Below are 24,185 nucleotides of genomic sequence, written 5' to 3' on the forward strand. Positions count from 1 at the left end.
ACAACCCACTCTAGCTCCACCATTCACATATTGCGCATTTGAACCCATGTACCGCCAGCTGCTGACGATGGGAAGTGGTGGATGAAGGCGTATCAGCCACGAGATGGGCTGTCAGCGACATAGGCATATACATCTCGTGCAAGTGAGCGCCGCTGCATAATACGTAGGTAATCAGGATATCTGTCAAGCCGTCGCCGCCCGGAATCTGATTGAATCCTTTCGACTTCTTATCTGCCTCCTGGATGCATTAGTGGCCTGACATAATCTCAGCCTCGGAGAAAGCCGACAGTGATAACGATCGTGATAAGAACAATCGCGGGGATTTCAACAAAAAAAAAAGCCGGCTATAAGCGTTCCTTCTTCACGCTCGGTCGCCTAGACTATGGTCGCTTGAATTCGACGTCTTCGTAGCGACATGAATTGTGTCTCGATCGATCATCTTCGGTAAATAGCATGCACAAATGAACATTCACACTAGTACCTAAAATCTTCTTCATTGCCACCACCGTTACATGGTAGCTTTAGCGTTGGGCGGGCCAGATAGCGCGCCCATCCAATGGGCGCTTCGCGTGGCTCACTACTTGGGAAGCGAAGTCCAGATAGGCAGGCAATTGTCGCGTGTGCACGATGGGAGACCGATGGGCGTGAAGTCTTATCTCGCTCCCCCACACTGGCCTCGTGCGCCGCTGAAATTCCAACTTAAACCTCAATTGCTCCGCCGAGGGCCCGCGGACTTTTCTTTCTGCAATTGCCCTGTCTCTCGCTCTCGTCGCGACCACCGCCCTCCCTGCCATGGCTTTCGATCCAGAAAAAGGAATGGCCACGGCCAACTACGCGGCCGACAAACAGAGCGCATCCGAGGTGACTCCGGTCGACGGCGATGTCGCGATCGCGCACGAGACGGGCGTCCTGGCCAGCCTTCGCGCCTTCGAGGCCCGCATGGACAAGAAACTCGGGATCGAGTCCGAGGCCATCACGCGCAAGCGTCCCGAGGACAAGAAGAAGGTGCATTGGGTGGAAGAGCTGTCGATGGCGCTGCTGTGGGCCAGCGGCACCATGAACACCTCCTGCTTTGCGACGGGCTTCCTCGGGTGGGAGTTCGGCTTGAGTCTGAAGCAGTCGCTCGTCATCACCATCTTTGCCTCGATTCTGGCTGCCGCGTTGAGCGGATACTGTGCCACCTTTGGTGCGGCAACCGGTCTGCGCCAGATCAGTGTCGGTCGATACAGCTTCGGTTGGTGGCCGAATAAGCTGGTCGCCCTGCTCAACGGCATCCAACAGCTGGGCTGGGCCGCTGTCTCGTGCATCACCGGAGGTCTCGCGTTGACGGCCGTGTCCGACGGCCGCATCTCGCTGGTCGTTGGCATCGTCATCCTGGCGGTGGTGGCGCTGCTCATCTCGTTCGTCGGGCTGAACGCCATTCTGATCTACGAGCGATGGGCATGGGTGGTCTTCTTCGTCATCTTCCTGATCATCTTCGGCGAGACCGGCAAGTATGCCGACAACTCGGCTCCGGCCACCGTGACAGGCCTCACCTTCTCCGGTGCCGTTCTCAACCTGATCGCGGTAGTCTACGGGTCCAGCGCGTCCTGGTGCACGATGGCGAGCGACTACTATGTCCACTACCCAATCAACGTGAGTCGCGTGAAAGTTTTCCTCATGACCACCTTCGGTATTGCCATCCCCACCTCGATCGGCATGATGGCCGGCTGCGTGGTGGCCTCCGCTCTGAACAACAAGCCCGAGTGGAGCGACGCGTACGATCAAGGCATTGGCTATCTCATCCAGGACATGCTGTATCCCCGCGGGTTCGCCAAGTTCCTCCTCACTCTCCTCGTCTTGTCCGGCATCAACGTCAACGTCATTAGCATATACAGTTCCGCCATTTCGTTCCAGCAACTTTCACGGCCGTTTTCTCGCATTCCCCGGTTCTTGTGGACGTTACTCTGCTTCGCGTGCATTCTTGCCCTGGCCATTGGCGGCCGCCAGAAGCTGAACACATATCTCCAGGATTTCCTGAGCTTGTTGGGATACTGGTGTACGAGTTACGCCGTCATTCTCTTCGAGGAGCACTACATCTTCCGCAAGGGCAACTTTGCCAACTACGACTTGGAAGGATGGAATGACCCGGCCAGGCTGCCACTGGGCATTGGCGCGGCAGTGGCATTTGCGCTGGGGGTGGTGGCGTGGTGCATGGGAATGGACGAGACCTGGTTCATCGGTCCTCTGGCTAATGTGATCGGATCGGATGGTGGTGATGTCGCCAATGAGTTTACCTTTGTGGTCACGGCTTTGAGCTATATACCAGCGAGGTATTGGGAGCTGAAGTACTTTGGGCGCTAAGGTCGACTAACTGGGTGAATTCTTAGCAGTTGTCAATATTATCCTAAGACCTGCGTCAAATAATCAAGCAGCATATCGAGTCCCACCATTTGAGGTCTTACGGATTCTCCGTCTGTAGTCGTGATTTCGCAAGGTTTGTGTCTGAAGCCAGTCGCGCCGGCGCAGATCTCGCGCCCCATTGCCGCATAGTTCGGCATCTCACCTTCCTTCTGGCCAAGGTCGTAAATACGGAAGGAATAGGTCCAATATAGACAAAGGGGAATGCGCAATTCCGGTGTTTCTTCTGGTGTGTGCAACCTCATTCTCAACTTCCCTTCCTCTTGTGTCATTCAGTAATAACAAACCTCACCCCATGAAACACAGAGTGATAGGAGAGTACATAGATGCAGAAAAGGTGTTTTCTTGGGCTTATGCCCTGTGGTATGAAGCCTGACCTCATGACATATCGAAGCGAGGCCAGGCTGAAGATCGTAAGTACATCCACTGAGATGCAAATAGGAGAGCGATCAGATGAAGGAATGCTAGACGGCAGGAAATAAAATGAGGCAGGCCCGTCACACCTCTCGTTCGCTAGTTCCCTCCACGCAAATGGAGCCGTGCATCTCCAATCCCACCAACCCTCCTCCAACCGCCTATCACAGATGAGATCGTGTGCAACAGATAAAGGGATTCAATGCAACCCAGCGACGCGGGGTTGATCGACAGGGGGGAACTTGCATGCCGCAGCGCGCCAGGGGCGCCGAGGGAATCTAAATACTCCAGATTCCCTGCTGCTGCGGCTTCACGCGCCAACCTCTACACGCTCTTTTTTGATCGGCCATGCTGTCGCCGACTTGGTTTCTGTCGCTCTTTCTGGCCAGCAGTCGCGTGCTGGTCAAAGCTGCCAATCCTGCTCCAGTGGAGGACTACGATGTGCTGCAATATATTGACCCGCTGGTCGGCAGCGCCAACGGAGGTATGCGGAAGCTCTACTGGACGATGCGCCATGAACGAGCGGGATGCACTGCTAACAATTACTGGTCGAATTTAAGGCAATGTTTTCGCTGGAGCTTCGTTGCCATACGGCATGGCCAAGGCCGTCGCCGACACCGATTCGGAAAGCAACCAAGGCGGCTTTGCCTACGATGGCAGCAATGTCACTGGCTTTTCGAGCATGCACGACTCCGGCACTGGAGGAAGCCCTTCTCTCGGCAATTTCCCTCTTTTCCCCTATGCTAAATGCGCTGGCGACACTGTCGATGGCTGTGTATACCCGAAGAAATCGCGAAAGACCAAGTATACACCAGGCTCCGTCCAATCAAGCCCTGGCTATTTTGCGCTGTCGCTAGCATCCGGGGTACATGTTGATATGACCGCCGCGCAACACACAACACTGTTTCGTTTCAATTTCTCCAGTGACAGCAGCAGCAGCCCGCTGGTTCTACTGGACCTTTCGGACCTCTCTGATTCGCGACAGGATAATGCGTCCATCTCGATTAACAACTCTACTGGGCGAATGACCGGTAGTGCTAGATTCTTGCCCAGTTTTGGTAGTGGATCATACATTCTTCACTTTTGCGCGGACTTTCAGAGCTCGGCTGCCTTGCGTGATAGCGGCATTTTCGTTGATGCCCGGGCGAGTCCAGATGTGCACGACCTGAAGATCTCACGAAGCATCAATGGCTACCCTCTCCCGGTGAGTGATTTATTTGTCAAACTTGTCCGTTCGCTTCTCTAACCATCTTCAGGGAGGCGGATTTGTCCGTTTCAACGCCCCGCGGGATGGAATAGTTCAAGCCCGCGTTGCAGTGAGCTTCATCAGTCCCGAGCAAGCCTGCACCCATGCCGAATCGGAGATTGGCGATTTTGACTTTGCGGCCACTCGTCAGAATGCGGTCGAGAAGTGGACAGAGAAGATGACTCCAATCCGCGTGTCGCGAAAAGGTGTTAACTCGTCTGTCCTCACCAATTTCTATAGCGGTATCTACCGGACAATGGTGAATCCTCAGAACTATACAGGCGAGAACCCGCTGTGGACAAGTTCGGAGCCGTACTTTGACTCCTTCTACTGGTTTGTTCATCTCCCCCATATCAATGAATAGTGGCTGACGACCAAAAGCCTTTGGGACTCGTTTCGCTCCCAGATTCCTTTCCTCACGATTTTCGATCCTAACGCGGTGGCTCAGATGGTGCGCTCTCTCATCGATACCCAGCGCCACCTGGGATGGCTTCCCGATTGCCGCATGTCACTGTGCAAAGGATACACGCAGGGCGGGTCAAATGCCGACAACATTCTCGTCGATGCTTACATCAAGGGTCTGACTAACGGCATTGACTGGGAGGACGGCTATGCAGCTGTCCGTAAAGACGCCGAAGAGGAGCCATACGACTGGTCTAATGAGGGCCGCGGTGGCCTCAAAAGCTGGAAAGAGCTGCAATATATCCCCGTCGAGGACTTTGATTACTGGGGCTTCGGCACGATGACGCGCAGCATCTCCCGCACTCTCGAATATTCGTATAACGACTATGTCATCGCCCAGATGGCCCGTGGCATGAACAAGACTGACGATGCCGAAAGATATGAGAAGAACTCCCATTTCTGGCGGAACCTGTTCAAGGAGGACCAGACCTCTTATCTGAATGGCACGGATACCGGGTTCAAGGGCTTCTTTCAACCGAAGTACTTGAATGGCACTTGGGGTTACCAAGATCCTCTTGAGTGCTCCAATATCGACATTAGCGGGGGGGCATGCTCTCTGCAGAACAATGCCGCCGAGACCTTTGAATCCAGCATCTGGGAATACCAGTTGTAAGTTCCACTTCGACTCTTCCTACACAAGCCCAGATACATTAACATCTATCACCAGCTTTGTACCTCACGACATGGCCGCCCTTATCGCCCTTCTCGGTGGCGCAAAGAGCTTCGTCAAGCGCCTCGACTACCTCCACGACAACCAAATCACTTATATCGGCAACGAGCCCTCCTTCCTTACAGTTTACCAATACCATTATGCCGGCCGTCCCGCCAAATCGACCGCCCGAGCCCGTACCTATATTCCGGGCTCTTTTTCTCCTACCCCGGCAGGTCTCCCAGGCAACGACGACTCGGGTGCCATGGGCTCATTCGTCGCAATGACCATGATGGGCCTATTTCCAAACCCAGGACAAAGCGTGTACCTACTAACAGTCCCCTTCTTCGAGTCCGTGAGCATCGTTTCCCCGGTCACCGGGAAAACTGCCACTCTGCGTGTATCAAACTGGGATAAATTCAACTCGGCGAACAACATCGGCGCCACGGGGTATATCCAATCCGCCACCCTGAACGGCAAGCCGTATACGCGCAGTTGGGTGGACCATGACTTCTTCACTCAGGGCCAGGACCTCGTTATTGTGCTCGGCAGGAATGAAAGTAGCTGGGGCACGAAGCCGGACGATCTTCCGCCTTCGCTGTCGCAGACGACATCCTCGAGTCTTCAGGCTCGCGGGCTGGATGGATTCTTTGCTGATTTGGAGGAGCCTGTTCCTCCCGCTGGTGCGCAAAGGAATGTCAATGTCGCCCGGCGTGCTTTGCATGTAGATCACCATGTACGCTTCGGTCGGGAGGGTCATGGCCTGAAGGGTTGAGAATACCGGTTTGGTGGTTGCATTATTATAGGCCATGATCTAGTAATGCAATTGATCTGGTAGATTCTGCTTGAATATACCCTACTTCAAGTGCCTCGTGTTTAAATCAGTGCGGTGCGTCGGTCAAGTAAGGAGGTAACTTCTGCTCATGTTCCCGTTAGTTTGGTTTGGTTATATATATCGAGGTCGGTACGTATGCTTTAGGGAGACTTCTTGTGCTTTTCCTTGAGAAATTTTCTTTTCCCACTTAGCCCCAGTACAGGGCATAAGATCATACGATCATGATCCGTTTGCTGAATCGCCCCTATAGTTCACGGTATTAACGCCCATGAAAACGGAGCCTAATCAAAACCCTTCCATGTCTTAGAAAAAGTTAGAGTTATGGTTTCCAATTCTGCTCGGGAAGATATCAACCTAGCCTTGATGGTGTAATGGTAACACGGGTCACTAGTAATGACTTGCTCTCAGTTCGATTCTGGGTCGAGGCACTTGCCTTATCTTTTTTCCTTTTTTTCCTTCTGCCTATTTTACCTCCACTCTCATATTCTGGTGAAATTGAACTGAGATGTGTATCATACTACAAGTCCTTATGCTGCGACTAAAAGATACCATCAATAACTCTATTTCCAGCGCATACCATGCTTCTTGTTATCGCACAAAACGAGCAGAGAGCAATGGTTGAATAAAGGGGACTCACTCAGGAGTGGCAGAGTACTTTGATGCTTATGATAAAGTGGGCGTCTCTTGGAACTGAATACTTGCCTAGATACATGGATGTCAGTAACCCCTAGGCGTTGTGACGACAATGCTAGCAAATTTAATGGATATGTTGATCGTTCTATGCCAGCTGTTGAAGTATACCATACAGCAAGTAAACAGACACAAAAGTGTTGAAAAAACCAAACGAGACCATGGTCGCGGTAAAATAACTTGTATATACAGGTGCAACCTCTCGATCGTATTCCCAACGGCACTCCGATTTCCCAAGAAAAGAAACAAGAACAAGAATTCATAATCGTGATGCACTGGGAAGGCTCAGACCACATAAACGGGCTTCAATGGAGACGAATAGACAGAAGAAAAGAAAAAAGAAAATCTACTGCGGGCGGTGGAACTTGCTCTCGACCCACGGCATGCCGACAACACTGGCCTTGCGCACCTTGTTGCGCACCTGGATACCCACTTCGGTGCCCTTCTTGTGCAGACCCTGTTTCACGTAGGCCATGGCGATGTTCGCGCCGCCGAGAGATGGGCTGGGAAGCCCGGAGGTGACGACGCCGACCGGGACGGGGTTAGCCGGGTCAGCCAGGTCCACGACGACGGCGCCCTCACGGGCTGGCGGGCCTTTCTCAACTGAAAGACCGACACGGCGCTCCTTGAGGGTCTTGGCCGGGCTGGAGATCTGGGGGAGGATGGCAGACGCGCCGTTGAAGGTGGCAGTTGCTGCATCGCGGCGGTCCCGACCCACGACCCAGCCCAGGGCGGCGGCCGGAGGTGTCTGCGCGGTCGAGATGTCGTGGCCGTATAGACACATGCCAGCCTCGAGGCGGAGGGAGTCACGCGCGGCTAGACCGGCTAGGCGGACGGAGTCGCTGTCGCTGAGTAGGAGATCGACGACTTGTTGCGGGAGCGACGCAGCGGCGGAGGTCGGGATTGAAATCTCGAATCCGTCTTCGCCGGTATAGCCAGTGCGCGAGATCAGAAGGGGCTGTGGGGTGGCAGTACCATCGGGCAGGGTGAGGTGCAGCTCACGGCATTGGCCAAAGTAGAGGGTGCTCAGGTCGGTTTCGGCGGTAGAGGCGCTGGTGTTAATGAGAGGCTGGAGAGCGCTTGCGGCGAGAGGGCCCTGGAGCGCGACCAGCGCGCGGTCCTCGAGAATATCCCACTTGATACTGTCGGCGCCATGCTTCGCGCGGTACGCCTCAATTTCAGCCTGCAGGAAAGCCAGGTCTTCAGTACGGCGGCCGGCATTGGTGACGAAATAGAAGGTGTCTTCGCCACGGCGGGTGATGACAGTGTCGTCGACAATGCCCCCAGTACCTTCCTCAAGCAGACAGGACAGGGTGGAGGTGTTCGGAGCCAATTTATCGAGAGATGAGGGAGTCACTTTCATCAGCAGCTCGAGGGCGCCGGGGCCGCTTAGCTGGTGTTGCACCCTGTATAGTAAGGTTAGTGCCGATTGAGCAGCGAGTCCGGGGAAGCTCTCACTCACATATGACTGACATCAAACAAACTGGCCTTCTCGCGGGTCCACATATGGCTTTCCACATGGCTTAGGTCTGCGTATTGTAGAGGCATAGAATACCCAGCAAAGGGCACCATTTTGGCGCCGTGGGCCAGGTGGAGGTCATAGAGTTGCGTCTTGCTCAGCGACTCGGCTGAGTTTGATGCATATCGCACATCTTGTGCCTTGAACGGCGTAATTGCGGCAGGTGCAGCAATTCTTAAGCTGGGAACCCGGGTTGTTGGCCGCACCGAGGCGGAGGAGAGCTCCCGCCGCAATAGTGTGGAGCCGATAGAGGCGCGGGGAGCGTGAAGGGCGGCTGCTCTCGCGGCGACTAGGTCGACGCCTTTCTTGAGGGTACGGACGCTAGCCATGGCGACTCAATTCTTTGGATGATCAGGAATGACAAGAGAAGAAGAAAGGAAGAGAAGAAAAGCGGCCACGAGAAGTCCTTCCTCCGCCGTCGGAGAAGCACAGCGGGAAAATCACGTGGCGATAGGGGGATACCGGGTGAGTAAGCAGACAGCTGTTTTCCCGATTCGGTAGCGGTGCCTTTGACGGTCTATGGAGTGCCTATCCATGGGAGCAATAATAAGAGGAAAGGAATGGATATAGCGATAGCGGAAATTAACCGGAAACAGTCCTGGAAGGAATTGTTCCCGATGCCAGCCGCCTGTATTCAATTGAGGCCGTCGTTATGTGCAAGGAATGCTGGCGCGGCGTATAGAAAGTAAGCAGTCCAACATCCCCCGAGAGATCACCAAAATTATACAAAGTTCCTCCAAATCCCACCTGTCCATATCTACTGAGTCCCGTAAAGAGTAATAATAGTTCATAGCCAAACATCGTGCGAACCTGAAACAGGAGTGCTAGCAATGGCCAACTTCTGTCTCTTGGTCGTCACATCATTGAAGATCCATCCAGGTCAATATCTCATTTGTCCGAGACAAGAATGCACAAAAAGATAATAGTATATGCGACAGAGCAAGCAGTGTCCCGCCCCGCGGGGTTTACAGTCCATTGCTGGCGCAGGTGAAGACGCCGCCGACGGTGCCTGCCTGGTAGCTCTGGACAACAGCCATGACGGAAGCCTGTAGTAAGATAGGAATAAGCATGCAGCCGCTATGTGAGGGGGGAAAGAAAATGTCCACGGAGAGACTTACGTAGGTACCAGGTCCTAGGAAGAATAGACCTATAAAAATCAAGCTGATGTTGAAAAGGAAGCCGAGCCAGCCACGGATACCACGCTTCTTGTAGAAGTCGGGACCGTGGTCGGCACTTCGCATGCGAATGTAGGCCACGCCCCAGAAGATGAAACCAAAGAAGGAATCAAACAAAGAGCTCATGATAGACTCCAAGTCCGAGAAGAAGGGGATCACCTCGGCAATGATCCAGGCAAAGACCCACAGAACGGCCAGAATGGCAGCCCATGAGGCCCAACCCACCACAGTGTTGTTGGCCTTGTGGCGGGTTCCCTCGAACAGACGGAAGAAAATGAAGCGAGCCGAGACGGACGCGTACAGAACTCCCAAAAAGATCAGGGTCGGGATCATGAACGAGAATGACACCTTCTTGTAGACTTCATCCGAAAGAGCGCCGAAGGCAGGCGAAGTCATGTATTGCGTGCCGGTGTAAGCATAGATAATGGAACCGACCAAGCTGAACAAGATAATCTCCGCAATGGTCACAGCAGTCACGGACTTCCAGAAATCGCGCGGCTCCTTCATCTCCGCGATGAAACTGGGCAGAGTGATCTGGCCAATGAAAGTGTAGCTGATGTTGAGGAAAGCGCTCATTCCGGACACGAAGCTCGTGCCTTTCTGGGGAATGGCCAGCACAAGCGGCTCGCCGTCCTTGGGATAACCGGCCGGGTGGGCCTCAATGCCGGTGAAAATCATGGCGAGCAGCACCGAGAGGAAGGTGAAGAAGGCCGACAACGTGGCAAGGTGGGACAGGGCGCTGAAGGTACGCGGCAGCGACACGAAGAATGAAATGATGGCGACAATCAGCGAGAAGACCACCGTACATACTGCACCGTTGGACATGGTGTTGAGGTACTCGGCGCCGACTACGCAATGCAAACCCTGGATGAAGGTGTTGTTCAAGATAAACATGATTGCCGTAACCCACCAGGCGATCTTGGAGTCCCAGAACAGGTACTGGCCAATATCACACACGTCGCGGATTTCCGGATGGCGGAGGCAGAATCGCCTACAGGTTTTATTGTTAGCATTGCATACGACTTGCTCTTTCCACGCAGAAGAGACACGTACCAGATCGTCAGCGAGGTGTACAAGACCACACCGGCGATAAAGACCGTGAGGATCAAGCCCGGCACAAGACCGAGAACGGAGTACGACCAAGGGAACGACATCATGGCCAGACAGATGTACTCGGAGAAGAGCAGGGCCGCGGTCTATGGGGTATCAGCATTCTCATTCTCACTTTCCGTTTTTACGCGCTCCCCACAACTCTGGATGCTCTTACCTTTTGCCAACTGCACGTGCGATACTTGATCGTATTCTCCGATTCCATCTCAATCTGGCGCCCGACACTCTCGGTGGTGGACGAGGCATCGACGGCGGTGACATGATGATGCGACAGGCGGCGGCCCTGGTTCTCGACGTCGAAATCCTTCTTGGGATCCTGGTCGAGTTTATCGCTCAAGTCGGGGGAGCGATCACCGTCCCCGGGGAGAGTGTCCATTGCCGGGATGTCTGCTGGCCGAGCCATTTTAATCTTAATGAGCGGGCGAACCGCTTTTGACGATACTCGGCGGAGAGGAACGAAATGGTGCCGAACGACCTCGAATCCATAAAACGGAGATGCTCAGGGATGGACGGGGTGCACCGGACACAGACTGAGGGGTTTTTAGCAAGTTTAAACTTCTGGAGGATGGTTGCTGTCGATGCGCTCGAGGTGGCGAGAGCTGGAGCTGTGAAATGCTCACCTGCGACACGGAGGGTGGAGAGCTGGGCTGTCCTGCTCGGCGCAAATTAGGGCAACGGGATCTACGACGGAAGAAGGCGAGATCAACAGTCGCAAATGGGCGGCGAAGTGTAGGAGATTTCGACGGGACGAGAAACCGGACAGTAGAAAAGAAAAAAAAGGGAACAGGGAAAAGAACCAGACAGAAAGGGTAAAGTACTCAGAGGGCCGCAATGGTATCTGGTATACCTGCGATCGCGGCGCCCATGGGGGCGGCGGTGGTAATTATGGTTATTCTCGTTCGACGGGGTACTCCCCCCGTCATTTTAGAATGCTCGGCTCCACTCTGCGATGCATATTTTCATATGGTCATATTTTCACATTTTCATATTTCAGATTTTTCAGATTAATACGATCATTCCATCACTCGAATCAGCCGGACCCAGCGACCATGGATGGCGTCTGCGTCAGCCGCAAATGGACGAGCTCGACGCCCGGGAGAGGCGTACGCCCTCTGCGATCGGACCACCGCCAGAGTGATCGTATCGCCACAGGACGGCGCAAATGAATCCATCGTTACTAGTGTCATCTAGGATAGGGGATAGAGGATGAAGACGCCAAAGGGCCGTTGATAGCGCTGACACTGGCCACTCCGAGGGCGTAGAGGAAGACGAATGATAGTGATCTCAACGACTCTTGCAATAACCAACTATCCAACTAATAATGCGCGCGACAACCTGCCCCGGTGGGCCTGGGCTCCGCGCCCCGCAAGCAGCGGTCGAATAAGGCTCCCGCGCAGCGCAGCGCTCTCCCTCGGTCGGGAGTAGAAAACCCATGCAGCCAGCGCCCCGAAAACATGGATGGCGTGCGCAGTGGTCGTTTGACTGCCGCTGATTCGATCGCGGGCGGATGTGAGACGAGATGTTGGTAAACACTAACCGCATGCGGGGGGTGTGGGTGGAGAGGCGGATCGTGTCGTGAAGTGATGGATAAGTTGGGGGCCTTTGGGCCTGTTGTAGAAGGAATTGGCTGGAGTCGAGTTGATAACGAGGTAGGAGTATTTAGTATCGTTCTACAGTATATGGAGCCATAGTCGACAACGATCAATGACTGGAAGACGTCCTGTCTGTATGGTAAGATTCAATCCATGCATCGAGAGTGGGTCCGTCAGTTCCGAGTGCAGGGGGATCCTGGTCTTAACCAAGTTCGGCCAGGCAAGCGGAAGGCGCGGTAACGCTGGAAACGGTTCTTTCCATCGTTGCCCGGCAAAAGACGAGCCCTGCGTGGTACGCAAAGTAATGCATTTACCGTACAGGGGAGCACGTGCGCTGACTCAGCCACCCACAGGATATCCATGGTCAATTCGTGGATATCAGCAACTACGTGAGTAGTAGAGTAGTACGCGCTTTGCATCGTCCGTCGAATGCACGAGAGACCGATATCGCAGTCATGGGATAATAAGAACAATAACACGAATTAAATGGGCCCTCCCACCACGAAGGAATCAGCATCGTGGACAAAGTTACTCGTGGCCGAGACTCCGGTTCGCCGCCTGGCCCAGCGTTCCCGCTCTTGCGTGCGAACCCACTCTGATAACCTCATGTCGAGTCCATTGAGCACCGCGCCCTCGAGGCATTTTTCTCTCTAACACCGCCCTCAGAACTCAAAATTTCTCATCGCGCGTCGGGCAACCATTCGCGATGGCGTGCGAGCTCCATACCCGTGCTACCCGGGCCTTCGAGAAGCCTTTAGTGCCCGCGTGGCGGATTTGCCCTGCGTCTATTGTGACATTACATATGTATAACTACCTATAAGCAGGGATGGTCATTCCATCTGGCGTCTGGGCCCATTTGAAACGTAGCCCATGGTGACCATTTACCTTGTTTTGACATCGATCGGCCGATTCTGATGTCCCTCCCCTGGAGCCAAGCACAAGAGTTCGGATCTGGATTCCGAGGGTTAAAAGTGGTATGTATATGTATTGACACTCGAGAGAACCCCGGCACATGCGTGTGGAGAGAGAAAATGATCCCTGTCCCCATATACAAAACAGATAAATAGACAGATGAGAAACCGTAGAACGCCTGCGACAAAGATCGATGCTGATTGTCGGCGCGACATGACTTTTGGAAGCTGCAAGACAAAAAAAAAAGAGCGAAAAGAAATTATGCCCAACCGAATCATTCCCCCACTTACATTCCATCGTCCTCGTCCGCCAGAAGCGCCGCGTAGTCGTCTGCCGAGGCAAACGTTGGCAGGTGCTTGAGCTTGCGCTTCTTGCTCTTCGACGGCGCGGCGGTGGTCTCGGCCGCAGGAAGGTCCACACCACCAAACTCCATGTCGGACGGCAGGTCCTCATCGCTGTCGACGAAGGCTTCGTCGTCCGAGACATCCATGTCGAATGTATCCTCGTCCTCTTCTGTCGCCTTGTCTTCCTTCGCGGACTTCTTGGCTGCCTTCTTCGACGCGGTGGGGGGAGGTGCGGCCCCTTCTTCCTCGTCCTCGAAGCCACTGAACTCGGCCATCTCCTCGTCGGACGGCTCGTCTGACTCGTCGTTGAAGATGACTTCGTCATCGCCACTGCCTTCACCTTCGCCCTCGAGATCATCCTCATCATCATCGTAGGCAGACTCCAGGTCATCCATGTCCAGATCGTCGTCGCTATCCTCATCCGCCTCCAGATCCGGTCGCGAGTCCACGAGGGCCTTCCAGATCTCGTCCTCGTTGTCGCTGAGACCCTCGACATCTTCCTCATCATGTGCGACGGGCTCACCCGCGCCCTTACCCTTCTTACCACGTGCCTTGTCCTTGTTGACGCGGTTGAAGTATTCGTGGAAGAACACATCTTCCGCGGCCACGTCACCGGCCTTCTTCTTCCAGAAGTTCTCAGAATTGAGAGGACCTTGCTGCGCCGCCACCTTGCCGGCCTCGACCAGTCGGTCAGCAGTGTCGGCACCAGCAAGGGGCTGCATGATCGAGGCACCGCGTGCAGCAGCGCCTGCCTTTGGCGTGCGATACACAAAGCGATCGAGGAAATGGGTCAGGGTGTGCAGAGTCATATCGGGCTTGCCGCTCATGGGCTCATGCTGCAGCAGATGTGTGGCATTTACAGAGACAGAGGGGTGGAAGTGGGAAGTGTAAGGGAGCTGCACAGAGCATTAGCGATTGGGCTTCTCGGACGGCAAGACATAGTAGACTTACCAATTCCCAGAGACAGGTTTTTTCCGCGTTGCTGTGTTCAGGATCACGCTTGCGAGGATCATATCCGTTGGAAACCTTCGAGGGCTTGGCCTCCACGGCAGGTGCGGGCTGGGGTTGCTCGTCATCCTCATCAGGCACGTCCCGGAACACTTCTTCTTCATCGCTGTCGTTCTCTTCGGGCTGGTCAAACAGAGACTGGAGACTAGGGAATGTCTTCTCCAGCTCGCGGATTAAGTATAAGACACCGCAGACAAAGGAAGGTTGGTGCAATCCAAGCACCTGGACGATACGCTTGACGAACGCCTTGACCCGGCGGACATTCAGATCATTCTTGAGTGCCTTGAACAACAGGTTGAGGTAGAGAGACTGCTTCGAGGAGGTGGCCACACGAGGATCCAGAAGAGACTCATACAGGGTCCGGTAGAAACGATCGCTGGCAACTTGATGAGATGCGGTCAGCTGCTGGATCAGCATCAAAGCCTGGATGCTGGTGTTGAAGTTGGAGGAGTGAGTAATCCGGAAAAGCGTATCAATGTGCTTCGACATACTGTAAAGTATTGTTAGCATAAAGCGTAGTATTCTCGTTTTCCGTATACAAAACATACCGATCGGAGTCAGTGTCCGAGAAAGGGTATGCGCGGTTCACACCAGTCAAGACGCCAGATGTTAATTTCTCCCGCAACTCGTCCTCTTGAGCCTGTCCCTTGGCAGGCTGGTTTCCGCCCTTGCCTTTGGGGCCCTTGCCATGCTTGCCCTTGAAACCTGGCTTGCTGGACTGAGAAGGTTTCAGAAAGGTGACAAACAGCGAAAAGTAGATATCGAGGAGTTGCGCGGCGACCTTCTCCTCCTGCGAGCGAAGAACCGTCTGGTTCAGAGTGATGATGGCATAGTACTTAGCATGCTGGCTTTGGCCAGGCCGGAAAAGTAGCTCCTCCACGGCCTTGATGATCAGGGGTTTCATCATCGGATGTGTCTGCTCAAGTTGAAGGAGGAGGTAAGATGCACGCGACGCAATCTTCTTTCCGGGGTCACCAAGCTTGTTGACAAGAAGTCGGAGTAAATTCGCCTCTTGCTCCGGCTTCTCCTTCAGAAGCTCGTAGACATAACTGACTGCACGAGATCGAGAGAACTCAATCTCGTCGTTGCACCAGATCTCCAGGATCTTGAGAACTTCAAAGTACTGTTCCTTGAGGAAATCCTCGAGGGCCCAAACCATCAAGTGGCCCTTCTGCAAGCCACCAGGCAGTGGGTCGCGCTCCGTCCAGCGGCCCCCGGCACCTTGGAATGCCGCAACGAGTGCGGGCTGGTTGGCGAAAGATTTTAATCGTCGATCGCTTGGTAATAGAGTACCCTGAGCGAACATATCCTTCAGCGAACGCAGGACTTCGACTGCCTGCGCACGACTGCGCTTGCGTCCCAGACCGATGAGAGTCTCCAGAGACTTGGTGTTGTGCAGCGGCGACTCTTGTACAGCGAGCGTCAACGCGGAAATCTTATCGCTCAAGGTACCAGATGACATGATAGTTGTGTAGAACTTGTGGGAGGAAGAGGCTGATGCTTGTTGCGCTTCGGCGTACTTGTCGCTCTCCTCTTGAAGGAGCGTGTTGGCCAGCTCGTGGATTCGGTCGACCAAATGACGGGGCAGAGCGTTCATTTGCTTCGCGGTGGCGATGGAAGGAAGGGGAATGGCATACCAATCGGACCGAGGAAGCACAGTCTATAAGTATTGTATTAGCACATTGAGCAGCAAGATGGAGCGCATGTACAACTCACAAGTTTTGCGTATTCCTTGGGAACGACAACCTCCGATTCTTTTGTCTTCGAATTGGCCTTTGGCGCAGGTACTTCATCCATGTCGGAGATATCAGAAACATCCTGCTCTGATTCGCTGTGCTCCTCGTCGTTGCCGTTATCTTCATTCTCGTCGTTCTCAATATCGTCTTCGGCGTCTTCCTCCTCGGCCTCATCTGCAAGGTCATCTGGCACAACATGACCAGCGGCCTCGAGCATTTTCGAAAGCTCTTTTCGCAGATCATCGTCGCCGCCCTTGCCCTTCGGCTTGGAAGGTGCGCCCTCAACCTCGGACTCCGAGTCGATGCCGGCAAGCAGATCGAGGTCCTCCTCAGTGCCGCCCAATTCCAGAATCTCCTGGCGCAGAGTATCGTCACTATTTCCCTTCTGCTCAGGTTGTATCTTCTCCGGCTGGCCACGCTTGTCCTTTCCTCCCTTCTTTTCACGAGCGATCACGTCTCCATTGCGGTCCCGCTTCTTGCCTTGCGCAGATTCCGGAGATTTGTCGGCCTTGCGAGCGACATCCTTTGCTTTCTTCGTAGGGGTATCCTCAGCAGATGCAACCGGCTTGCCGGTCTTCTTCGACTTTCCCTTGCCGGAGCTCTGGTCTTTCAACCGTTGCTCGATTTTCTGTCGTAGGCCGGCGAAAGCACTCTCGTCGATCTGGGGCACACCCGGTGTGTTCTGGGGGTCGGAAACCGAGACGCCGCCGTTAGGAAGAGCCTCCTTTGCTCCGGAAGAACGCTTGCCTTTCCCTTTGGCCATTGTGGCGTGTCTGGGGTAGAGGTTTGTATTTTTGGACGGAGTGAAAAATGAACGGAGAAATCTTTTGCGGCGGGCCGGTTATCAGGACGCTCGGACCAATGCGATAAGAAAGTCCCAGGAGTGACCTCGACGAGTTCTCGAGATTCCTATTCGTTGCTTGAATATTGTTCTCTACCTCTTGTCATCTTGGAACCGTCCCCTCGATGATTTGTGGGCTGCACCCCGTAACCGGTCGGCAGTCGGGGAAACGGCTGGTGCTGGGACTTCGTGCCCAGCATCGCGGACTCCATGTACGCGCCCCCGGGAAAAATCGAGACCAACCGGCTGAGTCGCAGGTGCTAATAGGTGGTAGTACGATGGTCGTAACCGGATCTCAAACTTCTGGATCCCCACTGGAGGTATCTCCAAGAAGCCCGTAGACGGAGAAAAGGGTAGGTTCGCCTGCAATTGAAGGACTACCGAAATGCTAATGGAATAATAGAAGATGCGAATGATCTCCTGATCAGAGGTGGCTTTCTTCGCCAGGTTAGTGTCCAACGGCCCATCGAGGACTTGCTTTTCTGACAGTAGAGACAGGCATATTCTGGAGTGTTCCATCTACTCCCACTTGGGTTGCGAGTGCAAGATAAGCTAGAGCGTCTTATCGACAAGCATATGCGCTCATTGGGTATGCATCTTCTACTCAAAATTTACGGAAGCCTATGCTTATGCTTCTTAGGCGCTTCAAAGGTGTCACTATCCTCAATATCCTCTCAAGAACTCTGGGAGCAGTCTGGCCGGTTGACTGAGGGCTCTGAGGTGTGTACTGTGTAGGAATACCGACGACGCGGTTGATAACTAACAGCACTCAGGTTTTCCGATTTCATGATAGAAAAGAGACACGATTTCTTCTCGCCCCAACACATGAGGAGGAAATTACCTCTCTTGTCGGAGGCCTCACAAAGTCCTATAAGAACCTCCCACTACGAGTCTACCAGATAAGTAAGCTGCGTTCTTTTCTTCATTTGGACACGGAGCATTAATATTCTCCAAGCAAGGAAATACCGGGATGAGCCCCGCCCACGACAAGGCCTTCTCCGTGGGCGAGAGTTCATCATGAAAGATTTGTACACATTCGACTACAGTGTCAAAGAAGCACTTAAGACTTACCAATCTGTCAAACATACTTACACACAATTGTTCGATGAACTGAAGATTCCCTATCTGGTTGCCGCAGCAGATTCAGGAAACATGGGTGGCAGTCTTAGCCATGAATTCCACTTCATCAGCAACAAGGGTGAAGACCGCGTGGTGAGCTGTTCCAGCTGCGAGCATGTGTACAATGAGGAGCTTGCAGATGGGAAGACACACAGTTTCCACGAATTAGAGAACAGTGCTGTACCTGGTTTCCGGACTGAGGATGCGCATGTTGAAGGGGGTTCCACGGTCTCCAATGGCATGTGGATGGCCATCTCCCACGATGGCAACACTCTTCTCCGGGGCTGGTACCCGAAGTACTCGATGCAAAACGGCTCAACTGAGCCGGTTGAGCGACATGTTAACTCGCATGCTGTGAAGGCAATTGCCACTGCGATAGGTGTCGATCTCGATCTAAGCGTGGAGAATCCATTGGAAAAGTGGTCTTCACACGTCAAGGCAAACAAGAATTTCGAGAAACCGCGTGTGTTGGATTTATATGATTCACAGGTACGAGTATACCAGCGACCTCCATTGAGTGATCTTCTTGAAGAGGTTGGCTGTACCGCCGCGGATATTGAATATTTGATGCTGGACCGGTTCCCTGGCACTTCAAACAGGCTTAGTCTTGTTCGCGTTCATGACGGGGACCGCTGCTCTCGGTGTGCGGATGGAGAATTGACGAGTCACTCGGCCGTTGAGCTGGGCCATACCTTCCATCTAGGGACGCGGTATAGCGAAGTGCTTAATGCTTCGGTGTCGGTAAATCCGGCTGTGCTTGAGGATTCTTCTTCATCAGGCTCCCAGACTGGTAAAGAGGTAATCGTGCCAATGCAGATGGGCTGCCATGGCATTGGTGTCTCCCGAATGATTTCCGCCGTGGCAAACCGTTTGGCTGACTCCAAGGGTCTTAACTGGCCCCGGGTGATCGCCCCATACGAAGTCGTTGTGGTCCCCGGTAAGGGACTGGATGCTGTTGCAGAACAAGTCTATGATAGTCTTGCCTCAAAAGCATCGACGCCCGTCGATACCATCATCGACGACCGAGATAAAGGTATGGGCTGGAAGCTGGGAGATGCAGACCTTATTGGATATCCGGTGATTATCGTCGTCGGCAACGGCTGGAAGAAAAATCAGACACTGGAAGTCCAATGTCGGCTGTTGGGCGTGAAGCAGGATGTGCCTTTGGATCAGCTGCTCGGGGTTGTGGAGAATCTGCTCTCGCAGCTATAGCATGGTGGCAGATGCAGACATTATCTCTTGCTGCTGTACTCATATGTATCATTAGTCATTAGCATAGTGTCATCCCTAGGTAGCATGTACATAATCCCTCTCTCATGCTTGTTATCGACTTGTCGTATAGTGCGTGCACGTACCACAGCCCTGACCACCCGTGGCGCAGCGATCTCCACTACTGCCACTATTTCCACCGCCCAGCACTTTTCTCGAGCTCGACTCCCCCACCTCCGCCCGCATACCAGAGCCTCAGTCTCATGCGCGCCAGCACTCGCGCATGATCTTTTCACAATCTCCAGTCCCCAATTCCCACCCACAATGCCGCCATCAGACTCAGAATCCTCCGGTCCCGGCGGAGCTCCCCCGGGCACAGGTACGCTCCCATCCGACATAGCTCCGCACCCCGCCGATGAGTCCAAAGCCCCAAAATCGACTTGGCTAATACATGATTTTCTTGGGATGAAGTGAACCTGGCCACCCTCTCCGTGCCCCAGCTCCGCGCCCTCCAGACCCGTCTCACTTCCGAGCTGGAGCACCTCACTTCCTCGCACGCGAAGCTGCGCGCCGCGCAAGCCAAGTTCCGTGACTGTGTGCGCTCGATCAACGATGGCGTCACTGGGTCTGAGCAGAAAGGCACGAATGGCCGCGAGGAGATTCTGGTTCCCCTGACCAGCTCGCTGTATGTCAAGGGGCGGTTGACGGATCGGGAGAAGGTGCTTGTTGATGTGGGCACTGGGTTCTATGTTGAGAAGGTACGCGTCATTGGACTAAAATGAACTCCTGCGGCGAAGTGAAATTATTGACGATTATTTCTCTGGATACAGACAGCGGCGAAGGCGATTGCGTTTTACGATGATAAGATCAAGGGGCTGGACTCCAATCTGCATGAGCTGGAGAAGATTGTACAGGGCAAGAGCTCGCAGTTGCGAGTTGTCGAGGAATGTGAGTTATCTTGTCTTGCTGGGCCATTGCGTGCATTTACTGATCCCCTGCAGTTCTCCGACAGAAGATGCTTAGTGGCGAGGGTGTGCCGTCGCAGGCCGCAGCCGCCAGTGCAGGCTGATTTCCATACTCTACGTATGAGTTCGACTACGGCTTGGGAAAAGCCAGTAAATAAAAACAAAAAGAGCTTTTCGTTTTATTTTATCTCACTGCCCTCGCTATCATTGGGATTCTCGACTTGATAGATGAAATACAGTCAATCGACTTGCTCCTAGACCCCAAAGCACCGGAAATAGTCACAGACCTTTACGTCTTCCCACCTGCACGCACTACCAAGATTAGGTAGTAATAGAAGAAGACATAAAATGACAAGGCCAGTGCATATCGAAGGCGAGTGGAAGGTCTAGTTGGATCATACTTCTGCTGGTAATGGCCTCGGCAGAAGTGGATAACAATTCCGGTAGGCACCATCCAGAGTAAGAGTTCAAAACTGCCCGATAGGGCTGTGAGAAAGACGTGGAATCGGGAGAAGGCGGATACCCATTGGCTAGCTAGAAAAGCGTGCCAAGCTCCGTATCAAGCCTTGCAGTCATGTTCTCCTTCCTAGGGCTTCCTGGAGATGAATCTTGACCCGGCCCAAGCAGCGCAGAGACTCTGCTGACAATCTTCATGAATTCCTCAAACCCATGGCTGTCATCTTCAGACTCTGAGCTCTTGGATGAAGGGAAAAATGCCGTGAGCCCTCTTTCATGTTGTGCTGCTGCTCTCTTGAGAGCCTCCTCGCTGTCGCTATCAAGTTTGCTGCTGTACCCCAGAGCGGCGTCCCATGTTAGATTGTAAAGTGTCGCGCCCCAGGAAGTGATCGGATTCTTCGTCCATCCCGAGTAATTTGGGCTGATGGTAGTGTACTCGTCGAATCGAGCGAGTTCAAGAATGTAGTCTGTGCCTTTGATCTTGAATTGGAGAGCGGCCTTTTCAACGTATTTGGCAATAGGAATACTGGTAGAGAAGGCTACCTTTCTGAATGGGGCCGCCCCGATCAAACGTTCGTTCATCGGCGCAGTCAATCTGACCGTCTTGACAAATTCGGCCTGGGTCGAGTTGATGTCTCCCAGCCCCAGCGGTTCGAATAACTCCATATCGTACTGCCAGTCAGTTCTAGGTGGAAACGTAAGCGACCGGGACATGGAATAAAGAGGTGATGCAAGATTACCTCGCAAAGTCTATCATGCCTAACTGCAATGGCAGCCGGCGGGGGATTTCTTCGTCTCCGCAGCGTGCTTTGAACCACCGGTGTCGACTTCTCTCCAGCTCAAGGCCTCCAATCGGCTTATCAAAACACACCTCTAGTCGAAATTGAGAATCCATCTTGCCTGAAAACTCAAATTTTGCAGAATAGAGGGGTCTCATGCTTTTAAGCGATGAGAGGGGTTGAATAGTATTCGTCGGTTCTAGGAAGTGTTCCGCACCGGCGCATCGATCAAGAAGCTCTTCCTGTTGAAGCCTTAAGCTGAAGGAGACAGACTCTTCGATTAGTTTGTCTATGTATTTTGAAGGAGAAGAGGTCCGCATACCCGGGAACGAGTCGCCCCTTGGCCTGGTCAGCCTGGATCATCTGCTGAAATTCCTCTATGTTGAATGTCTGCTTGCCGCCCGAGGGATGTCGAAATATGTCGAATATGAAGGACCCAAAATGAACTCGCATTCGCAGATAGCCGGAGTAAAAATTAATCATGGTCAACAATCGGCGCACGCTGCTCAATATGAGCTGATGGTTGCTCCTGCGAATCACACCCATTGTAAGCTGCCAGAGTGGCACTCTAAGTGGTGCTATCTGGTTTCCATGAAGGAAAGGCTGGGCGAAGCTATCTCCTTGTACGAGAGTAATCCCATCTTTCATGATGCTGAGAGGCGGTGGTTCGACCATATAGGACTTGATGCGAATGTCAAACTTGGCCACAGCCTGCTGCCACAACTCTCGAAGCTGAGAGATGATTGGTTCCATCTCAATATCCTCGGTGCTCGCTGCACAAATACAGTCTTTGATATTTTTGTGCAGGTATAAGTAAACATTGAATTCCTCACGGAGAGTATCCAGTTTCTCTAGCTCGTCTCCGAGAACTTCCTGCGCTGATGGACCCTCTGAGGGCCAGAGGAAAAGCATCTAGGCAAGCCCAAATCAAAACCAGAGCTCAGCGTTAAGAGCAAATCTTACATATCTCACATACCTTTGAAGAGACATTGGACGATGCAGGCTCCTTGCGTAGGTCTTCCCGGATAAAATTTTTCGTTTTCTTGGACTGCATTTGCTCATGCTTTTCCGTTGAGTATGGGTGAATCTTTGTCCATGGACCAGGCAATCCAGCACCTCGGCTCTCGATCCATTTGTTCACCAAAGACAGCAACATTTCCTGTGCCTGTAGTACTTGGCTGGAATCTCCCCAAATATGAAGCTCCTTCGAAAATATTAGCTGGCCAAGTCATACACTCAAAACATGCAATCAGCTTACCCGCTCATTACCAATGCTTGGTTTGATGAAAGCTCCTGTCTTGCGACAAATCCCATCAATAACCTCGTCTCGACCAGGAAAACCAGAAGGGCCTTTGTCAAGAGAAATAAATTGGGCGATTCCCGCTGTTTGTCTTTGATATGTCAGTGGAAAGGGAAAAAAGCGTTGCTTTTTGTGGGGTTGTTTTACGCTGGTCTTCTGTTCCCGAATGCAGCCGGTAAACGAACTACACCTATTCGAAAATTAGCAAGAAGATTTAAAATTTACACCCCAAGAGATCCGGAGCTAACCTCCAGGCTCTTCGTTTTGCCGCCATTGCGCTTTCGCCGGCGAGTCCTGGAATAGCCTGCTCGCCCTTTCCAATGACTCGGTATGTCTATGTGAGCCGCGAGTCTCAGAACGCTCGCGCCAGGCCGCTCCACTCGCTGGTGGGAGAGTAGCTCGACGTGGCGTGGGTTCTTCCTGAGCCGCCGGCGTGGCTGCGCCTGCCACTTCATGCTCAGCCACAGGCTGCTCCGTATCAGATCGACCTGACCAGCGTACTACCGTCACTGCAGGAGAAGGTGTTCTTGTCAATTCCCTGCCGGCCTCATCGGAAGGAGATTCATGCGGTGTAGCCTCTGTCTCAAGGCCATACCCAGGCAGGTACCAGGCTGGAACATGTTAGCCATCCTTTAAGGACATGTCGGTGTATCAGGGCATGGTGGGGGTATGAGAAGAACGATACCCTCGGCAGCTTCCTTTTCCCATCTAGTACAGCAATCAATTAACACTGTTCGCAGAGTTATCAACTTTGGGATATACTCACGACATGATGAATGGTTGCAAACAACTTCGACGACGCTGATATTCGCTGGGCAACGCCAGCTGATACCAGAGCCAAAACAAAAATTGGAAGGATAGCAGGCAATAAGAAACGGGCATACGGGTAAAAGAGGAATGAGATATTGAGATGGACGCGAGTGGAGAGAGGGAAACGCGGGCATGGCGTGCATTCACTCTCGATCTCTCACTCTCGCAATGCGGGGAAGCTCGGGGGATCTGAAGAGTCCGGGAAGACCCGGAGAGCCCGGTGTGTTTGAAGTGGTTGTGGACTGTTTAGGGTCTATAACAGCAAGTCCCTCTTCGCGTGGATTACAGCTTCCTTGGTTTATTCACGCAAGACCCAAGAGAGAGAAAAAAAGGTGAGACCCAGTTTAGTCCATTGCTTAGTATAGGGCTTTTGGGACCAGTACCGAGGGAGAACAATGAACCCCAACTCATTGAGGAGGTTATGCACTCTACAAAATCATTAGTGCATCGGTGTTCTCATCTAATCTGACGGAGTAGACTGTAGATTCTCGCATCGTGATTGGCCAGAGTGACTTCGAAATGCGCTAAACTACAATTGGAGTAAAGTGGACAACGCGTTCCCGCAACGCGCGCTTGCGATTTTCGCCCTTGGCAGCCATTGACCATCTCGATTG

At 53.1% G+C, this 24,185-nt stretch overlaps 8 protein-coding genes across 8 annotated transcripts; 4 read left to right on the forward strand and 4 right to left on the reverse strand.

Moving 5' to 3' along the window:
• Positions 1–792: 792 nt before the first annotated feature.
• N7459_003392 (putative nucleoside transporter) lies at positions 793–2,343 on the forward strand (the record flags this gene model as incomplete). Its single annotated transcript, XM_056942576.1, has 1 exon — positions 793–2,343. The coding sequence occupies one exon, from the start codon at positions 793–795 to the stop codon at positions 2,341–2,343; it is 1,551 nt and encodes a 516-aa protein (XP_056802459.1).
• Positions 2,344–3,162: 819 nt separating this feature from the next.
• On the forward strand, positions 3,163–5,946 carry N7459_003393 (glycoside hydrolase family 92 protein; the record flags this gene model as incomplete). The annotated part of the gene is made up of 5 exons (XM_056942577.1): positions 3,163–3,298; positions 3,375–4,018; positions 4,071–4,393; positions 4,442–5,131; positions 5,190–5,946. The coding sequence occupies 5 exons, from the start codon at positions 3,163–3,165 to the stop codon at positions 5,944–5,946; spliced, it is 2,550 nt and encodes an 849-aa protein (XP_056802460.1).
• Positions 5,947–7,042: 1,096 nt separating this feature from the next.
• On the reverse strand, positions 7,043–8,544 carry N7459_003394 (glycine decarboxylase subunit T; the record flags this gene model as incomplete). The annotated part of the gene is made up of 2 exons (XM_056942578.1): positions 7,043–8,102; positions 8,159–8,544. The coding sequence occupies 2 exons, from the start codon at positions 8,542–8,544 to the stop codon at positions 7,043–7,045; spliced, it is 1,446 nt and encodes a 481-aa protein (XP_056802461.1).
• A 636-nt stretch (positions 8,545–9,180) lies between these two features.
• Positions 9,181–10,903, reverse strand: N7459_003395 (putative neutral amino acid permease; the record flags this gene model as incomplete). The annotated part of the gene is made up of 3 exons (XM_056942579.1): positions 9,181–10,381; positions 10,444–10,586; positions 10,658–10,903. 3 exons carry the CDS (start codon positions 10,901–10,903, stop codon positions 9,181–9,183), a joined length of 1,590 nt encoding a protein of 529 aa, XP_056802462.1.
• A 2,387-nt stretch (positions 10,904–13,290) lies between these two features.
• N7459_003396 (RNA-binding ribosome biosynthesis protein MAK21) lies at positions 13,291–16,855 on the reverse strand (the record flags this gene model as incomplete). Its single annotated transcript, XM_056942580.1, has 4 exons — positions 13,291–14,244; positions 14,300–14,846; positions 14,905–16,016; positions 16,073–16,855. 4 exons carry the CDS (start codon positions 16,853–16,855, stop codon positions 13,291–13,293), a joined length of 3,396 nt encoding a protein of 1,131 aa, XP_056802463.1.
• A 203-nt stretch (positions 16,856–17,058) lies between these two features.
• On the forward strand, positions 17,059–19,264 carry N7459_003397 (putative proline--tRNA ligase AIM10; the record flags this gene model as incomplete). The annotated part of the gene is made up of 7 exons (XM_056942581.1): positions 17,059–17,145; positions 17,208–17,286; positions 17,337–17,380; positions 17,432–17,522; positions 17,574–17,653; positions 17,707–17,836; positions 17,889–19,264. 7 exons carry the CDS (start codon positions 17,059–17,061, stop codon positions 19,262–19,264), a joined length of 1,887 nt encoding a protein of 628 aa, XP_056802464.1.
• Positions 19,265–19,585: 321 nt separating this feature from the next.
• Positions 19,586–20,330, forward strand: N7459_003398 (prefoldin subunit 5; the record flags this gene model as incomplete). The annotated part of the gene is made up of 4 exons (XM_056942582.1): positions 19,586–19,640; positions 19,733–20,019; positions 20,092–20,209; positions 20,263–20,330. The coding sequence occupies 4 exons, from the start codon at positions 19,586–19,588 to the stop codon at positions 20,328–20,330; spliced, it is 528 nt and encodes a 175-aa protein (XP_056802465.1).
• Positions 20,331–20,760: 430 nt separating this feature from the next.
• N7459_003399 (uncharacterized protein) lies at positions 20,761–23,532 on the reverse strand (the record flags this gene model as incomplete). Its single annotated transcript, XM_056942583.1, has 9 exons — positions 20,761–21,367; positions 21,423–21,719; positions 21,784–22,373; positions 22,438–22,665; positions 22,720–22,852; positions 22,909–22,951; positions 23,010–23,372; positions 23,447–23,469; positions 23,528–23,532. 9 exons carry the CDS (start codon positions 23,530–23,532, stop codon positions 20,761–20,763), a joined length of 2,289 nt encoding a protein of 762 aa, XP_056802466.1.
• Positions 23,533–24,185: the final 653 nt, after the last annotated feature.

Source organism: Penicillium hispanicum (genome assembly GCF_028827665.1).
Source record: "Penicillium hispanicum strain IBT 35686 chromosome Unknown utg000003l_segment0_segment0, whole genome shotgun sequence".
Lineage (NCBI taxonomy): Eukaryota > Fungi > Ascomycota > Eurotiomycetes > Eurotiales > Aspergillaceae > Penicillium > Penicillium hispanicum.